The sequence below is a fragment of the Neopelma chrysocephalum genome, unplaced genomic scaffold (genome assembly GCF_003984885.1).
Source record: "Neopelma chrysocephalum unplaced genomic scaffold, ASM398488v2 Primary Assembly neopelma1_60, whole genome shotgun sequence".
Classification (NCBI taxonomy): domain Eukaryota; kingdom Metazoa; phylum Chordata; class Aves; order Passeriformes; family Pipridae; genus Neopelma; species Neopelma chrysocephalum.
Window position 1 is genome coordinate 2,750,786 of NW_020897715.1, and position 15,965 is coordinate 2,766,750.

The 15,965-nt window shown below is 34.4% G+C and overlaps 1 protein-coding gene across 1 annotated transcript in view; it reads left to right on the top strand.

Moving 5' to 3' along the window:
- NCAM2 (neural cell adhesion molecule 2) overlaps nucleotides 1-15,965 on the top strand; it is a 272,918-nt gene that overhangs the window by 187,173 nt on the left and 69,780 nt on the right. The window contains exons 10-12 of the mRNA XM_027681106.1: nucleotides 3,565-3,752; nucleotides 4,359-4,455; nucleotides 12,908-13,081. Coding sequence (XP_027536907.1) covers nucleotides 3,565-3,752; nucleotides 4,359-4,455; nucleotides 12,908-13,081 — 459 coding nt within the window. The remainder of the gene's footprint in view (nucleotides 1-3,564; nucleotides 3,753-4,358; nucleotides 4,456-12,907; nucleotides 13,082-15,965) is intronic.

Here is a 15,965-nt window from a genome sequence, read left to right on the forward strand (position 1 = left end):
AGATTTTAGGAAGAAATTCTTCCTTGTGAGGGTGGTAAGGCTCTGGCATAGGTTTCCCAGAGAAGCTGTGGATACCCCATCCCTGGAGGTGTTGAAGGCCAGGTTGGATGGGGCTCTGAGCACCCTGGTCTAGTGGAAGGTGTCCCTGCCCATGGCAGAGGTGCTGCACTAAATGACCTTTAAGGTCCTTTCCAATTCATACCATTGTATGATACTGTGTGCCTTTATTAACTAACATGAACAGTAGCTTTTGTACGTTTCTTTGGTTTTGTTTTTTTTTTTTTTTCCTTTGTTTTTGTTTTGTTTTGTTTTGTTTTCCATAGAGTGCCAAAGGTTCAGGTATAATAAATACCATCAGAGTTGATTTTTTTAAAAACTGACTGTATTCAAGCTTCTACTTCTATTTAGCTATTTAGAAGTCCAGAATGCTCCCTTAACTGGTAGTACTTTGTTTACAAAAGCTTAAAAGCAGGTTTTCATTTGCACCCTGCATTGATTTTTGTCAGGTGTAAATTAATTCTGAGTTCCATAGAAGCTAAGCAGAGCATATTATTATTCTTTAGGGGTTTTAATTTTCTAACTGATCTGCATTGAAGCCTTTATTTTTTGATACAGTATGTATATTGCAGCTAAAGATCCTCAACATATGTAAACATGAGAAGGTCCACCTTCTTATTTCTGATTGGTTTTATTTAATTTTCAGTTAATAGAATTTATTGACAAATATTCTGTTATTTGTTTCTTAATTATTTTAAAAAACTGGAGGGATCAGATTTTGCAGGCATGCAAAATAGTCAACCTTATGTTTTCAAAACCTTGGCTTTAAGATTTGTTATTTTTTCATGCTCTATTTTATATTAAACATATTTTGTGTTTATGTTTGATAACTACTAATTCTGTAACCATTTAAGCATAATATACTGCAGTTAGTGATGAAGGGCATACCAGAAAAACCAAATTCTTTTTATAAACCAATTATTCCCTTCCAACTCAATTTTCTGAATTTTATAAAGAATGTAAAATATCTTTTATTTGTAATGTAAGAAAATAATTTCCAGACTTATTTTCTTTGTGTAAAACATCACTCCAGGCACCTTAATCTATTTTTGACTAGGAAATCAAAAATCATCTCCTTTAAGATAATTTCTCTGAATCAAGCCATTAGCACAGTCCTTCTGTTTTTTCCTATATTGGAGCTTTTGACTGCTGGGGAAGTGGCTGCAAAGCCTTTTTACTCAGAGTTTTTGAGAGGGAAATTGTGAAGCTGTTTTTGTCTGGGAATGCTTTACATTTGTGAATTGTCAGTTTTGGGATATATCTTTTTTTTTTACAGACTTTTAGTCCTATTTGTGGTTTTTTATGTTTATGTGTATTAGTATCTGTAGTCACGTAGAGATGGCAGTCCATAACTCACCTAATCTTTTAAAATATAAACAAGTACATACTATGGTCATCCAAAATTTACCTTTGGAAGACAGACCACTCTGAACTGGAAGTCCCTCTTCTCCTAAATCCTTGTACCTGCAGTATAGAAGTCTACATTACTTTTTCACTTGTAAGACTTTTAAAACAGGTATGAGTTTGCCGCATGTATTTAAATCAACAGACAGCATCAAACTATATGATGTTACCAAGAAAGGAAAGTTACTCATATTCAGACAGAGCATCTTTCAGTCTTCAACATTCATGCCTGTGTTCATTAACAGAGAAATTCTGAGAAATGTGCATTGGGAGACAGTGTTTACATAAACTTTGGTGTGAAATAACCCCATTTGGTGCCTCACAAACACCCTGATGAGATTTATGATCCATATGTTGAAAACATTATTGATCCATCTGTTGAACAGGCAGAAGTCAGTTCACGCACTCTTCCTACAAGTGGCTCCCACCATGAACTTCACTTCCAGAGGAAAAGCCAAGGCTCTGACTCTTGGTATTCTGAGATTCCTGACCATCCTTAACCATAAAACAGGCATTTGCAGTTTGCTTTTTTCTTTGTATTCTCCACTAGCGTGACATGTCACACTCTGAAGACTTTTTGATAGCCCATGCTTTACATTAACCTGTGCAGATGATGAAATATGGGTTTTTTAAAGGTCTACGAAAATCAAGAGCACTAGAATTACTTATTAAAACGTTTGGAACAGAAAAATGGGTTCCTGTGTCTGGTAAATAAATTCACAGTCAGGCGTGCTTTAGTTATTTGGGTGAAACTGCTGGTTTTCTTACAAAAATAAGGGCTGAACAGTTATTAAGGAAGATGCTGCTGGTGTTGAGAAATGTAGCAGCTTTGATCTGTGCTTTAAAACTTCTATTCATAGCAATTCTTTTCGGTCAAAGCCTGTGTGCCTGCATGCAGCAGCAGCATATGTCATCAAAAAGCTGTTCTTTTTGACAGAGGCAAACACAGAAATAAATAGAAAACGTGAACTTGAAAAAAAAAAGGAAGTAGTTTTTAACCATACCTGAAGCTAAATTTCACTTCATACTTAAATATGCTCAGTTCTGGTCTCTGATAGACCTATTAGCAATTTTCTAGCCTAAAGTTAAACAATTTGTGAGAAGACTAGAATAGGTTTTCCTAGAGACACATCTGGAAATATTTAGGAGCTATTTGTCAGAATAAAAATATATACATATATATTTCAGATGTTAAAAAGCTGTAACCCATACTTCTCTTTAGGTATTAAAGTGCTAAGAGAGTTTCCTTGAATATAATATAAAGAATATTTTCTTAATACTCATAAAATATAAGTAAAAGTAGAAAAGATTGCAACCAAATATTTGATAGGCAAAAATACTGTTTACTTAAGACATAAGCAGAAGAGGAGGGAAAAAAGCTACTCCCTCTCATTTTCTAGAGACCGCTAAACTGTTCTTGCTCTCCAGAGAAACAGTGAATAGAAGAGATAAGTCTTGTCACTACTGGCATTGTGATCTGAAAATCAGTCTGCAAACCAGCAATTTCCTCTGTGTCAGACTCAGCGTTTGGTACATGTTTAATGTAACCATTTATAGGCAGGTTTGTAAGGAAAACACACCGCTGTTTTTCTTGTCTATAGCTTGATCATTTCATAAGTTCACAGTTCCAGTGAGAGACAGGTGAAGCTGAAGCACTTGTATAAAAGTTTGGAGAGTGAATATAATTTCTCCATAGCAAAAGATGGAAGCAAAAATCAGCACATGAATAGATTATTTCTATAAGCTTTGCAGGTCACCTCCCTTGGTCATAAAAGGGTTTGGCCAAAGAGCTTCTCATCCTCAAGAGGAAGTGTTCTTCCTCACTTCTGAGATAATGTTTTTTAAGGGCCTGATATTGCCTAATGGTAAATATAATTAGCAGGTGTTCTCAGAATTTCAGCTGAAACAGTTTCAGGAGAGGAGAAATTTAACAAGATGAAGGCTCAGCAAACTCCAGGTTGAATACTACTGCTTTCATAGTCCATAATAAACTGACACAGCAATCAGTTGGAATTTCTCTGTGAACATAAAGACTTGGATATAAGCATACAACTTGTTTTACTAAACCAGTCAATGTACTTGTGCATTACTTCCTTTTTCCAGATGCTCCAACGTTTGTGTCAAATCAAACCATGTATTACTCTTGGGAAGGCAATCCCATCAATATAAGTTGTGAAGTGCTGGCAAATCCCTCTGCCTCAGTTCAGTGGAGAAGAGGAAAAGTAGTTTTACCCATAAAAAATACAACACATCTGAAGACCTACAGTACAGGAAGAAAGCTGATTCTAGAGGTAAGGCTTAAAATGCAAATCAATGTGGTGATTTTATCCTCAGTCTGTCCCCATTACAAGTACTGTAGAGTATCTTAAAGGATAAGACTTACAATTTAACAAGAAATGTTCTTTAAAAAGATACCAAAATAACAAACAACTGTATATGAACTGATTTATCTGCATGTTTCTGGTTAGCAATTAGAAAATAAGCTTTATTTGTGTGGCTTGTGCGCAGGTTTTCATCTGCACTGAACAAAAATGCAACTTCCATTTCTTGGAAGTAAATAAATGCATAAATAAATATAAAACTAGTATGTCAAGTTAATATCAAAAATTAAACTGTCTGGTAGGTATTTTGTATATACAAAGAGTTTATCAGATTATTTTTCTTGTTTAAGTGTGAAATTATAAAGATGAACAATGTCACTGTTTTCCACTATTGAATTTCCTCATTGACATTTGAGAAGGGAGAGTTTAACATGGCAAAAGGTGTATTTAGGTCTATATTTGGGAATATACCTGATAGGCTGAAGTAAGAACACATCTGCATATTGGTTAAGGAGAATATCCTTACATTTATACTTGATTAGCAACTAATATTTACAAACTGTATTCATTTTAAAGATTGCTCCCACCTCTGACAGTGATTTTGGACGGTATAATTGTACAGCCACAAACAGAATAGGAACAAGATATCAGGAGTATACACTTGGTCAAGCTGGTAAGTTAAAATTTTGTTTCCTTCTTTTAAATATCTTTTCTACTGTAACCAAAATGAAGTTCAGGCACATTATCCTCTGTTTCTTTTATTCCATGGGCTGTTTGCAGCTAATTTAATTCTCTAAAAGTTGAGTTGCAATATAAAGTAAAATAAACCAGTTCCCTCAGAATATGAATCTTTTTTGGATTTAATTTTAAGGCCTTCTGAAATTTGAAGAAATTAAATTAGTGTAACTTTTTTTCCTTTGCCCTCACTACATCCTACATTTGTAACAGTGTATTTTCATTACTTCAACAGAGAGACATATGGTTTGCAGGCAATAAAAGTAAGAAGGAACTAGGAAATTCTTTTTTTACTTTTTCTCTCTGGTATTTTCTTTATAAACTAAGGATTACAAAAGACTGAAATACTTCAGCAGAGAATTTCTACCTTCATTTGCACTTCTAGTTATTTAAAAGAAGAATTTGAGCTGGAGTGCTAGATTGAATTAATTTAAGCTCTGAGATGTCCTACCACTTATTCTTACAGAATTTCTGTAAGAGTAAGTTCTCACAGAATTTTTAGGTCCTTCTGTGTTGTTTAGGCAAATATACGAATCTGACTGCATGTTTGTTCTTGGGCAAAAATAACTATAAACTGAGAACAAATGAGAGTTTCTTGGCTTCGTTTTCAATTATATTTTCTTGTGGAATGAACTAATGTTTGTTCAGCAGGCTTAGAGGTCTCCAAGCATTTGGATCTATGTACTTAACGATGCAAATTATGCCAGCTTTAATGATGTCTAGGGAGCTATAGTGCAGTTTGGTACTGTAGGAACAGCCACACTGAGAGCTCTGCACCCCTTGGGATGTGTCATTATGGACCACTATCAGGCCACACCCTAACATCAAACTGGCTGACATGGATTGAAGGGGCAGGTAGAAATAAGGTCTTTTATATCTTTTTTCAGTAAGACATGTAAATTCTTTATGATCTTGAATGCTTTAGTTGAATGTGACTTTTAGTTTTTTTTCTTAAATAAGAAAATCAAGACTCTGGAGCTCTACTAGAAGGAGTTTGGGAGGTGCTTTGCTGAAACATTCACATACAGTCATAGCTCTCTTACTTGGCCTGATAGTTTAATTTGTATAGTTTTGCTCCACAGGGTGATTGTTTTTTTTAGCTATCTCAGGTATTATAAAAACCAGTTGTTTATTAATAAACTACTTTGACTTTTTACACAGTATTGATAAATTCTCCCATTACCATTATAGGATGTATTACTAGCACACACTTTTCCTATATTTTTTTTTTTTGCTTTGAAGAACCATCAAAAGTGTCGAGATTCCTAAAATAGAAAAATGTGGGGGTTTATTGAGAAACATGTGATTTCTATGGGGCACAGTTTTACATCATTCAGAAGGTTCAGTACCCTTCATTTTACTACTTTTTTAGGGTCTTAACTGTGTTGTGATCTTACCTTCCCTTGACAGCTACATGTGACTACTGAGAAAAAAAAGTCTTTCCTAAAGCCATGAACATAAATGATAGGAAAGGGAAGGAAAATCCCCACTTGTATCCCTCTGGTGTCTTACCTCCCAGGAGAGGAAAAAAAAAAAAAAGAGAAAATATTGTGGTTCTTGCTGTGTACTTTTTTTCATAAATATGTATAACATGGGAGAGCATCTCAACAGATACTGTACAGAATATTGTTTTTTTCCTCTTAGATTTGCAGCACAGTATTCCATCACAATGAATGATGCCGCACCATGATCATTTTAGCTATGTATATCTTCCCTGCTTTTATAATTAATGAATTAACTTCAATACAAAGAATATAACATTGTCAATTGAAAAAGAACATGATATTTTGAAATATTTCAGAAAATTCACACATGAGAGCCCCTGGAAATGCAAAAAACAAAGAACTTCATACAAACTATAATCCTGGCTTGGCTTTTTAATACAATTGTATCAGAAATTATACTGATGCCACTTTTTCAAACAGCTTAATATTCTCTACTTTTGCAATAGTTCGCTTAATATTTTTTTCAGTCAGTTCATCAGAAAACTTGATGAATGCTTATAAAAATTATGTATTGGAGTTATAATAATAAAAAGGCAAATCAAGGTAAATAAAGAATTATGGGAAGATATTATGTAAGTCATGAGCTATATATGGATACTCTATATAATTATATTAAATGCAGAAAATAGGGGGGTAAAAAGCAGGTTTTTTAGTAATGATAATGAGCAGGGCTGGAAACCCTGGGTTTGGGGGTGTCAGGGCTCCATTATGCTACGCACTACTTACAGTAGTGTAATGCATAATATTCAGTATCCTGAAAGATTGATATTTTGAGCATTTACATCTAAATAGACTCTGTTTTTAGAAAAAAAAACGAACAAGTTACAAGTTTTGCACTTAAACTGAAAATGGAAAACAATCAGGGAGATGGAGGATAAAATAATAAATACAGGTATAAAATGTCAAATACAGCTTCCTTTCTAGTTTTATTACCTCTGTCGCTTTACTTTGGTAGATTAGGAAGAATAATGATTGATATTTTCCTTATTAAAGCCTATAAAATCACTTCAATGCAGCCTGGATTGCCTTCTGGCTTTGATTATAAATACAAGTGCTGGGGCATAGCATACTTTTACAAAGGCTCTGTTACAGAAAAATAAATACTGTTCCTAGCTGGGAGATGGTATTAAGCAAAGTATGCTGCTGGGGTAAATTTTACAAATAATGATGTTTTTACTGCATAGTTTTCTCTTTAAATTTTGCAGGAATTACTTGTTCCTTCATGTTTTGTTCCATTTTTCTGCTTTGCTGGATTTCAGAAGAATCAAGTTATGTCTCTTTTATTACTTTACTGCTACTTAAAAAGTGATCACTCTGTCACAATGCCATTATCCTTATTACTGTTGCCCTCCTTAAGAAATTAGAATTATTGGTGATTAAAAAAAAAAAAAAGGATTTCTTTCAGAATTTAGATGCAATTTGCAGCCATAACATTTTGTATGACAGGAAAACCATAAATGTTCACTCAGATTCTACAGAGCTACTGAATCAGCCTGAATTCCGTTTAAACCTTTCAAAACAACTGAAGAACTGCAGACTATTTGAGGTTTCACACTGAAAGGTTATGACCATTAGTTGAAAGCTTAATCAGATGTGTTCTTCTCCTGACTTCTGGTGACCAACTCTTAAAAATACCATGCGGTTCAACTATTCCTGCTTTTTCATTGCTTAAACATTTAAATTGTTATGTGAGTAACATGTAGAGTGTGAAAAGAACCACAGGCATTTCTTGCCACTACAAATTCATTCTTTCATGTCACAGCCACACCTTATGTTTTAGAAGTCTGCTTACGCTCTGGTTTTAATCTATGTGAGGATCAGATTTTAGCAAGCCTGGTGAGCTTGGCAGGTTGTCCCAATGCCTCTCAGAGCCTGAGGTGATCACAGATATTCCTAGATTTGTCCAGTTCTAGTTTAGTCATAGTTTATGTGAAATATCAGTATGCAGGAAGCTGGTATAAACTTGCAAAGCATTCTTCCTTTATGTTGGATCTCAGTATTGTTATTTTAAATGGTTTTTGTATAGATAAGTAGAAAATCATGTGGCCGTCAGTACTCTAGGACTATGTTCTTGGAATAGGTAGTTTGATATCTTAAAATGGTAAATCTTAAGGTTGTGACAAAGAGCTAACCTGGATTATTCAATGTATATTTTGCACAAAGCAATGTATAGCTGGACGGAATCTAAAACTGTGATTCTCATCCAAGGCTCTCACGGCCTTACTCATCCTAGACTTTCCTGTCCCCCTCTTTATTCTGGGATGGCAAAGGGTTTAAAGGTTCAGATAAATAGTCTGATACCCCTTTTTGCCCCAGTCTTTTAGTCTTTGTACCTAAAAGGATACTTTCATTTTTGATGAAAGTTGAAGTTCACCATGTCATGCCTCGAGCGTGCCTCCAGCAGGTATATCTGCCGTAGCTATATGATTTATTTGTTTCCTTTCTAAACCAATGTTACATGGAATTAAAAAGCAAACTTTCCATGATATCATTAGATATTGCAAACTACTACAACCTCTTTATTTAATTAAATGTTCTTTAAGCATCCTGTATACACATAAAGTTAGTGAAGATGGGGAATAATGACAACAAAAGCAATTTAAAACAGTAATTGAGCTTCACAGAAACTATGTCCTATAACCTGTTTTATGGAATAAAGTAATGCTCAGAATATGATAAGGCTGATCAATAACTGACAAAGACCACAACATCAAATTAAGAAGTTTACTAGTTTGGAATTTCAATGCTGGCACTTTGTTACTGGTTAATGGATGTTCCTTTTGTTTCTCCAAGTATTTGCATTTCCACACAGGCAAAATAAAATCAAAGAAGTAGGACTTATTTTTCCCCAGGGAATAGTGTAATGAAAAAGATAATCATATTCTGCCAAAAGTCCATTGACCTCCACAAAAATATGGGCAGACCTAAAATCTAGCTCACTGTTCTAAAACTTGCCATTCACATCTTAACAGCATCAGCTAAAAGATTTTTACTAAAAAAAAAAAACCAAAAAAAAAAGGAAAAGGAAAAACTACAACATATTTTCATATAACCTAGATGTGAAACTATCAACATAGCAACAGTGTTTTACTCTGTGTGCATCTTATTTTAATTTATGTTTTATATATTTACTTGCTAGCTGTGGTCCTGGTTACTTAACTAAATCCTTATTTTTCCAGAACTCCCAGTGATTTGATAAGGGAAATCTATGTAGATGTAATATGGAATTTTTCCCCCATTCCAAGGATGTACAAGTACAAGCCATTTCATAGAGATTTTTGACTCCAAAGGTCTAGTCCCCAGCCTCTTTCTTTCCCTGGCAAGGTCCTGATGGTACTTACATTCAGCATTTAGACATAGTTATTTTGAGTCAATATATATGCCAGATATACAGAGACAGGAAAAGCTGCAGAGCTGCAGTAGGAACATCCTGACAGGAGATAGGAGATGACTTAACTGGAAGACAAGTCTCTGAGCCTGCTACCTACTCTCACAGCATCACTTCCTTTTCTCCATTTATATCAGGACTGCTAAAGTCTCAGAAGGAAAATTATTTTCTTCCTTAAAACTATCACAAAAATAGCTCAAAAAGAAAATCCTCAGTGATAAACAATGGTCATGTATTGAACAGGTTTGGTGATAATTGTAATAGACTTGAAAGACGATTTACATATCAGTGGAGATAAATATGTACTCATAATTCTGTGTGTACTTCTTCATCAGCTGTGATAATGTTTTTGGAACCAAACTAATGCTACTTATTTAGGCACAAAGTTCATTTGTGCAACCCAGAATTATGTGCTGCATACAAAATACATCAAGTGCAAATTAACACTTATGAGGGGATACTTTTTGATTTTATTTATAAGGAATTGTGTAACATCATACATGAATACAGTCACATAATGAACAGAGGAATAGTTGCTGAGGAGAGAAGACAAAGTTGACTAAACAGCTGACACCTCTTTGTTTTTTTTTAATGTCGTACTTTATTTTAAAGGCTGAACTTGTGGTGAATTATCCCTTGTTTTGACAGCAGCATAATGACAAAAAAACTGGCAGTGGAACTTCTGAGGAAGTATACTAGAATCTCTGCTGTCACTAAATGATCTTTAGAGCATAGAAAAGAAATCCCATACATTTTCTACTACATAGTCCTTCAACTTGTATCCACATCAGTATAAAAATATGATCACTGCCCATAGCTAAACTCCTCTAAAATTCTTTTGGTTGATTGGTTTCAGAGGGAGAAAGAACAAGAAACATCCATAGCTATATTCTTCCAGATGCAGACTTCAGAGCACACAACATTGCAAATTATTCTTCCCTCCTGCTAAACATTGAGCCAAAAGCCTTACAAGTCTGACATGGAAATCATGGCAATGCTCCAAGTAATTACAGCTGACAGGGGAGAGCTCAAATGCTGGAATGTTTAGCCAGATCAAGACCAGAAGGCTGTACACCTTGCATGATCAAATTCTTACTCATCAGAGAACTACAGAATTAGATTCATTTCATTATGCTGCTATTGATCTTCTTTAGGGAAAAAAGTTATAGATTCAGTCTGGAAAAGATAGTAGGTATTTTCTTGTATCTTAATGGTATTGCCAGTATTTGGGTTTTTTAACTTGGAATGTGTGTCTTGCTGTATTTTCTTCAGGTGATTCACTGTTTTCCTTAGAACTGACACAGTTCAACTCTGGAAACTGCATAAAAGTTACCTACACCTGTGGGTGTTGCATTGTTGGATGCATATTTAAAATAGTATTGTGGATGTATTTTGCACTTCAGTGAGTTCTAAACAGATTGCATTGTGCTAGTTATGCAAAATATTTTACTGGGTTTTCACAGGAGCTTCATTTTACGCTTATTACCAAAAGGAATCCTACCTTCATTTGGCAGAAATTGTATTTGAACCAGCAGCAGAGAATATAAGGTTCTTCCTGAAGGATGTCATCTTCCCTATACCATGCTTATTATAGCTAACCATGCACAGGCATTAACACACAAGGAAAGGAGATCTCCTTAACATTTGGAAAGTCAAGAACAGAGTGGACATATAAATAACACATTTTTGTTTCATACCATTGACGAAATATCTGGTTTGATTCAAACAGAAGTACCAGTGAATTGCATTATTAAAATAGCATACAAAAACTAACATAAAAATAACATGGATGAAATTAGATATTCATTTATCTCCTAAATATTTTTGTTTCATTTTAATTCTTTTAACAAGAAAAAAAAAATTAGAAGTTTAGAAGCTATTTGCAATACTGTAGGTATCCACAGCAGCTTTTAGCTTGCAATTAAATACAAGAAGAGCATTTATCTTCAGTACTTAAGAGCTATATTCCCTTCCCAAATGATTGGTATCCACATCATACATTCACATCACTCATACAGTGCAATGCTGTCCTGGGGTGCTTTGATGGCATCTATGCTGGTTTAAACCCAATGATCACCAAGTATTGGAGGGTTCAGGAGACTGATAGACAGAAATGCTAACTGTAGCAATTCACAGAGGTGTCATATTAGCATTAAGATCCTCAAGTCTGACAACTGTTAGAGATTTTTTCAGAAAATAATTTAGTTATCTGATAATTGAAAGGTTATATACCTTCCAGCCCTTTTAGACCTGTTTTGGAAGGCATTCTTTTCCAGAAAATTTGTGGCTGAATATGTCTTTAAATCAGTTCTTTAATATTTTATAGAAATTTTTGTCTCACTTTCATTCAAGTACCAATACTGGGCAAAGCTCAGATTTATTCTCCTTTTATTCCCAACTGTCTGACAGCCTTTGAATACTGACAGTATTTCATGGAAATGATTCATTACCCACAAACAAAATTATAGGCCTTGGCTCAAATTCTTGCATGTCCTTACAAAAGTTGTCTCCATAACATGGAGACAAAAGCAATCTCAAATGTGTAAGTGGCTATGCAGATAATCTTCAGATGGATCAGAAGAGAAATTTGTAATGGTGTTTCAGATCTCTGATATTCTGTCCACAGGACTAAAATTCTTACTAGCATTTTTAATAACATTTTCTGTAATTATAACACTTTAAAATGTAGGACAATTAGAAAAGCTAGTCTTTTGTCTTCTATGTGTTTGATTATACATTTTAGAAGTCATGTAACCTTTCTATTTTTAAAGCTGTGCTGACCCTGATGTCATTGTTTTGCTTTTGTTTCATATCTCTCATTTCGACACCTACAAATACCTTCTTCTATTTTCATAGTTCTTTTCTACTTTGAAAGATACGCATTTCCTTTTGATTTCAGGGAAAATCTTTCTTTCAACCGATTTTGCAAATTAGTTCTTAAACTGAACAGAAAATAGAAACCTTCCATTAATGTATCTTTCTGGTAGCTTGAAATCCAGTCTTTCAAAAAAAAAAGAAAAATGATTCATGTTTTCAGCTGTATTTCAGAGTTTCATAAAATGGCCAAATTATTTGTACAGTTCTTTGTCATAATCTCATTTAGAAGAATTTAGATTCTGAATGATCTGTTTAGTGTAACTATTCCTTTTGTTATATTTGATTTAAAGTTTGTTATTCTATTTTATATAATTATGCAGTCAACAAACTGATCTCCTACATTTGACTGTGATGAAATTAGCTATTGAAAAAGATCATATTATAAAAGAAAGGCAAAAATGTTTTTGCATTACTTTAGCATACAAGGAAATGAATGTGGTTTTCTTACAGCTCTGTAGTGGAAAACAAGTTGTTTATGTAACACAAACATTATGATACCATATTCAATATTTATTTTTTCTCCCTTGAACATGCTAAGGAGACTTTTGGGGGTAGGTTATCAGCTGTTTAGGTCTCTGTAATTGCTGCTGATTATTAAATTGACGTTTGTCCTTTTTCAGATGTGCCATCAAATCCGTACGGAGTACGAGTTTTGGAGTTGTCCCAAACCACTGCCAAGGTTTCATTCAATAAGCCAGAGTCACATGGAGGTGTTCCCATTCACCACTACCAAGTGGATGTAAAAGAGGTGACCTCAGAAACCTGGAAAATAGTTCGCTCCCATGGAGTTCAAAGTAAGTATATGAAAAATAAATGGGAGTGTTTTAACTGAAAAGAATGTGAAGTGTGTGTTAACTGCTTCTTTGTTTGTCTTAATGCAGTAGCTGTATCTTAATATTAGTGAAGACCTTTTTACACCAATCTTACTGTAGTTTTGTAAAACTCAACTATTACTTTTGAGTTTTAAAAAAGTTTACAAATATTTCACATTTTTCACTGTCCAGCCAGGTAGATATGAAGAATACTTTTGAAGCTATAAATTTCAAAGAGAGTAGAAATCTGTTGGTTTGAGAACGTGCATTATGCACACAGAAAATGATTGTAAGTAAGCTCTTATGTAGTATTTAATTCTAGGCATTAATTTCTGATCTTGAGCTACTTAGTAAACTTTCTATGTACCTGTTAATATTCATGATGTCTGTTTCAAAAGCATAACTCTAATGTTAGTTCAACAAACAATAAATGCTCTCTAAAAGGACATCTAGTTGCACCCCTCTAGGCAGAAAAGAGCATAAGCCTCCCCAAAGACACAAGTTCTTTAGGTACATGCTGAGGTGGGATGTTTATACAGAGTAATGTTAACAAAATATATTCAAAATATCAGTAAGCCCTTGCATCCAGATTTACCTTTTGGCAGTTTTAATGCAAGTTAAAGCAGCCCCAACATTCTTCTGATTTATACAGCATCAGGAGAATGGTTTGGAAGCTACCAGCAAGGTCATGGAACAAAAAAATTTAGCATATTATCCATTATGTGTTATCTCTTTCCCTTTCACATAGACAAAATTTCTGCACTAAACAGAACATATTCCAAATCACAGAATTATTTCAAAGAACATATAATGAACATGTAGTTAACATGTATTCAAAGAAACATATAATGACTCTTTATCTTTTGTTTTTCTCAACCAAACATGGTAACTGTGTGTATAGATACAATGATGTAAATCATAGTAACATACATTTTATTCCAGTATAATTTTCCAGTATTTCTTTCAGTACTAGTAGATCTAAAGAAGAGAACTTGTTTCCTCTGTTTGCAGGGCAGAACATGAATGGCTATTTGTGTACTTCTTCCTTTCTTTTCATGTAATTTTTCAGACCAAGTTTGAGATTTTTTTCTTGTAGCTTCCTTCAATGAACTGACAGTAATTTTTTTTTCTGATGAGAACTGTGTTAAGATCCAGTTATTAAAATTATTAGAAATGCTTCTGCCCAGATTAAGGTGCAAACGAGACCATATGCCATAGTCAATAGTATGGATTTTATTTAACAGCAAATGTGAGGCAGAGAGAGAGAGAGAGAGAAATGGGAAAAAGGAGGCAGGGGGGTGAGGGCAGGAAGAGAGTGACAGACAGAAATTAAATAGAAAATGTATCACTACTCCATGGAACCCAGTGGACTCCCATGGATCTTGTTCTTCTCTTCTTCTCAGTGGTGAGTGTTCCACAAAACACAGGCACCCCAGGCACTTCTTCTGGTGGGGGCAGGGGAGGATTTGCAGGCTCTTGAGACAGGCTTCCTTGTTTACTTCTCCTCAGACCTGAGGTGATTAGACAATAGTCTTATCTGAAGTTCCTGTCACAGTCCAAATTCCAGTCAGGAGGCATATTCCGGAAGGGGAGTGCTGCGGTGGTCCCAGGCAGGCAGTTGCTTCCTTGCTGTTTGACAAAAAGGGTTTCTATGATTTTGACAGTGTTTAAGACATTAATGACATTTCAGTCTATCACAAACTGTAATACATGAAATACTAAAACCTGAGGTGACCAGTCTGTGTAGTAGTGTGCAATGTACTCATCCAGTACAAACCAAGTGACTACAGAGTCAATCACACAGATGCTTAATTTATTTGTAAAGACAGAACAAAACAAAAGTCCTCGGTGTTAAATTTGTAGAAAAGTGTATCTATCTTACTCCCCACAAAACTTTCTTTCTTATTATTTCTGTTGATGTGAATTTTCTGAAAATATTAATTGGTTACATTGGGAAAGATGTGTAATTTGAAACACCCTTGTGGTTCTTAGAGTTGACTGGAGCTGCCTTTTCAAAAGTTCACACTTTGATTTTGAAACATCCTTTCACCATTACATGTTTTTAAGTTGTTGCATACAGGTAATTTGGAGATTTCCTTATAAACAAATTGGTCTTGGAGTTATTTTAGTCCAAAACTTGCTTGAATTCTATGGTGATCTATTCTAAAATCAGAGTAGAGTGACAGGTACAAACACCTGCTGTCCTTATGCTGACATTACCACCCTGAAATAGACTGTGACTATTGAGGATCTCTGCTGCCAATCCTACTAATATTAAATACACAGCTTCTTTGAGAAAAAGGCTGTATTCATTCCCACATGCTGTCATGTTATTTCTCCATGTCTTACCTTTGTGCAAGTTGCCTGATTAGTTAATTCTTCTTTCTTGTTTGAAAGTTGTCAGGGGATATACCATCTTGCAAGCATGTATTTTCCTTTTTTTGTCCCCCAGCTGTATGCTGAAAGGTTTTATTGAGAAAAAATAGGTCACACTGATCTTGGACATTTTAAAGATACCTATTAGTAGCATGTATTATCAAAGACTACTCCAATTGATGACAAAAACTAATAAATATGAAAGCAACCTGAAAAGCCATCTTGGTCTACAAAGAATTATGTAATAAATAGATAAATAGTGAGAGGACAATGGGTGATATTGAAAATTAATACTAGACTAATACTTATTTCAGGATGTTTTCTGAAATCTCTATTGGTATACCCCTGAATAGAAAGATTGAGATTGTATATCCTATTTTTCTCTGAATTCCTCTCTGAACTATTTTAGAAACCAAAAAGTACTGCAGACTGACAAATATTTGCTAAACAGGAAACATTTTGGTTTTGTAAATCTTGTTGATGCCACACT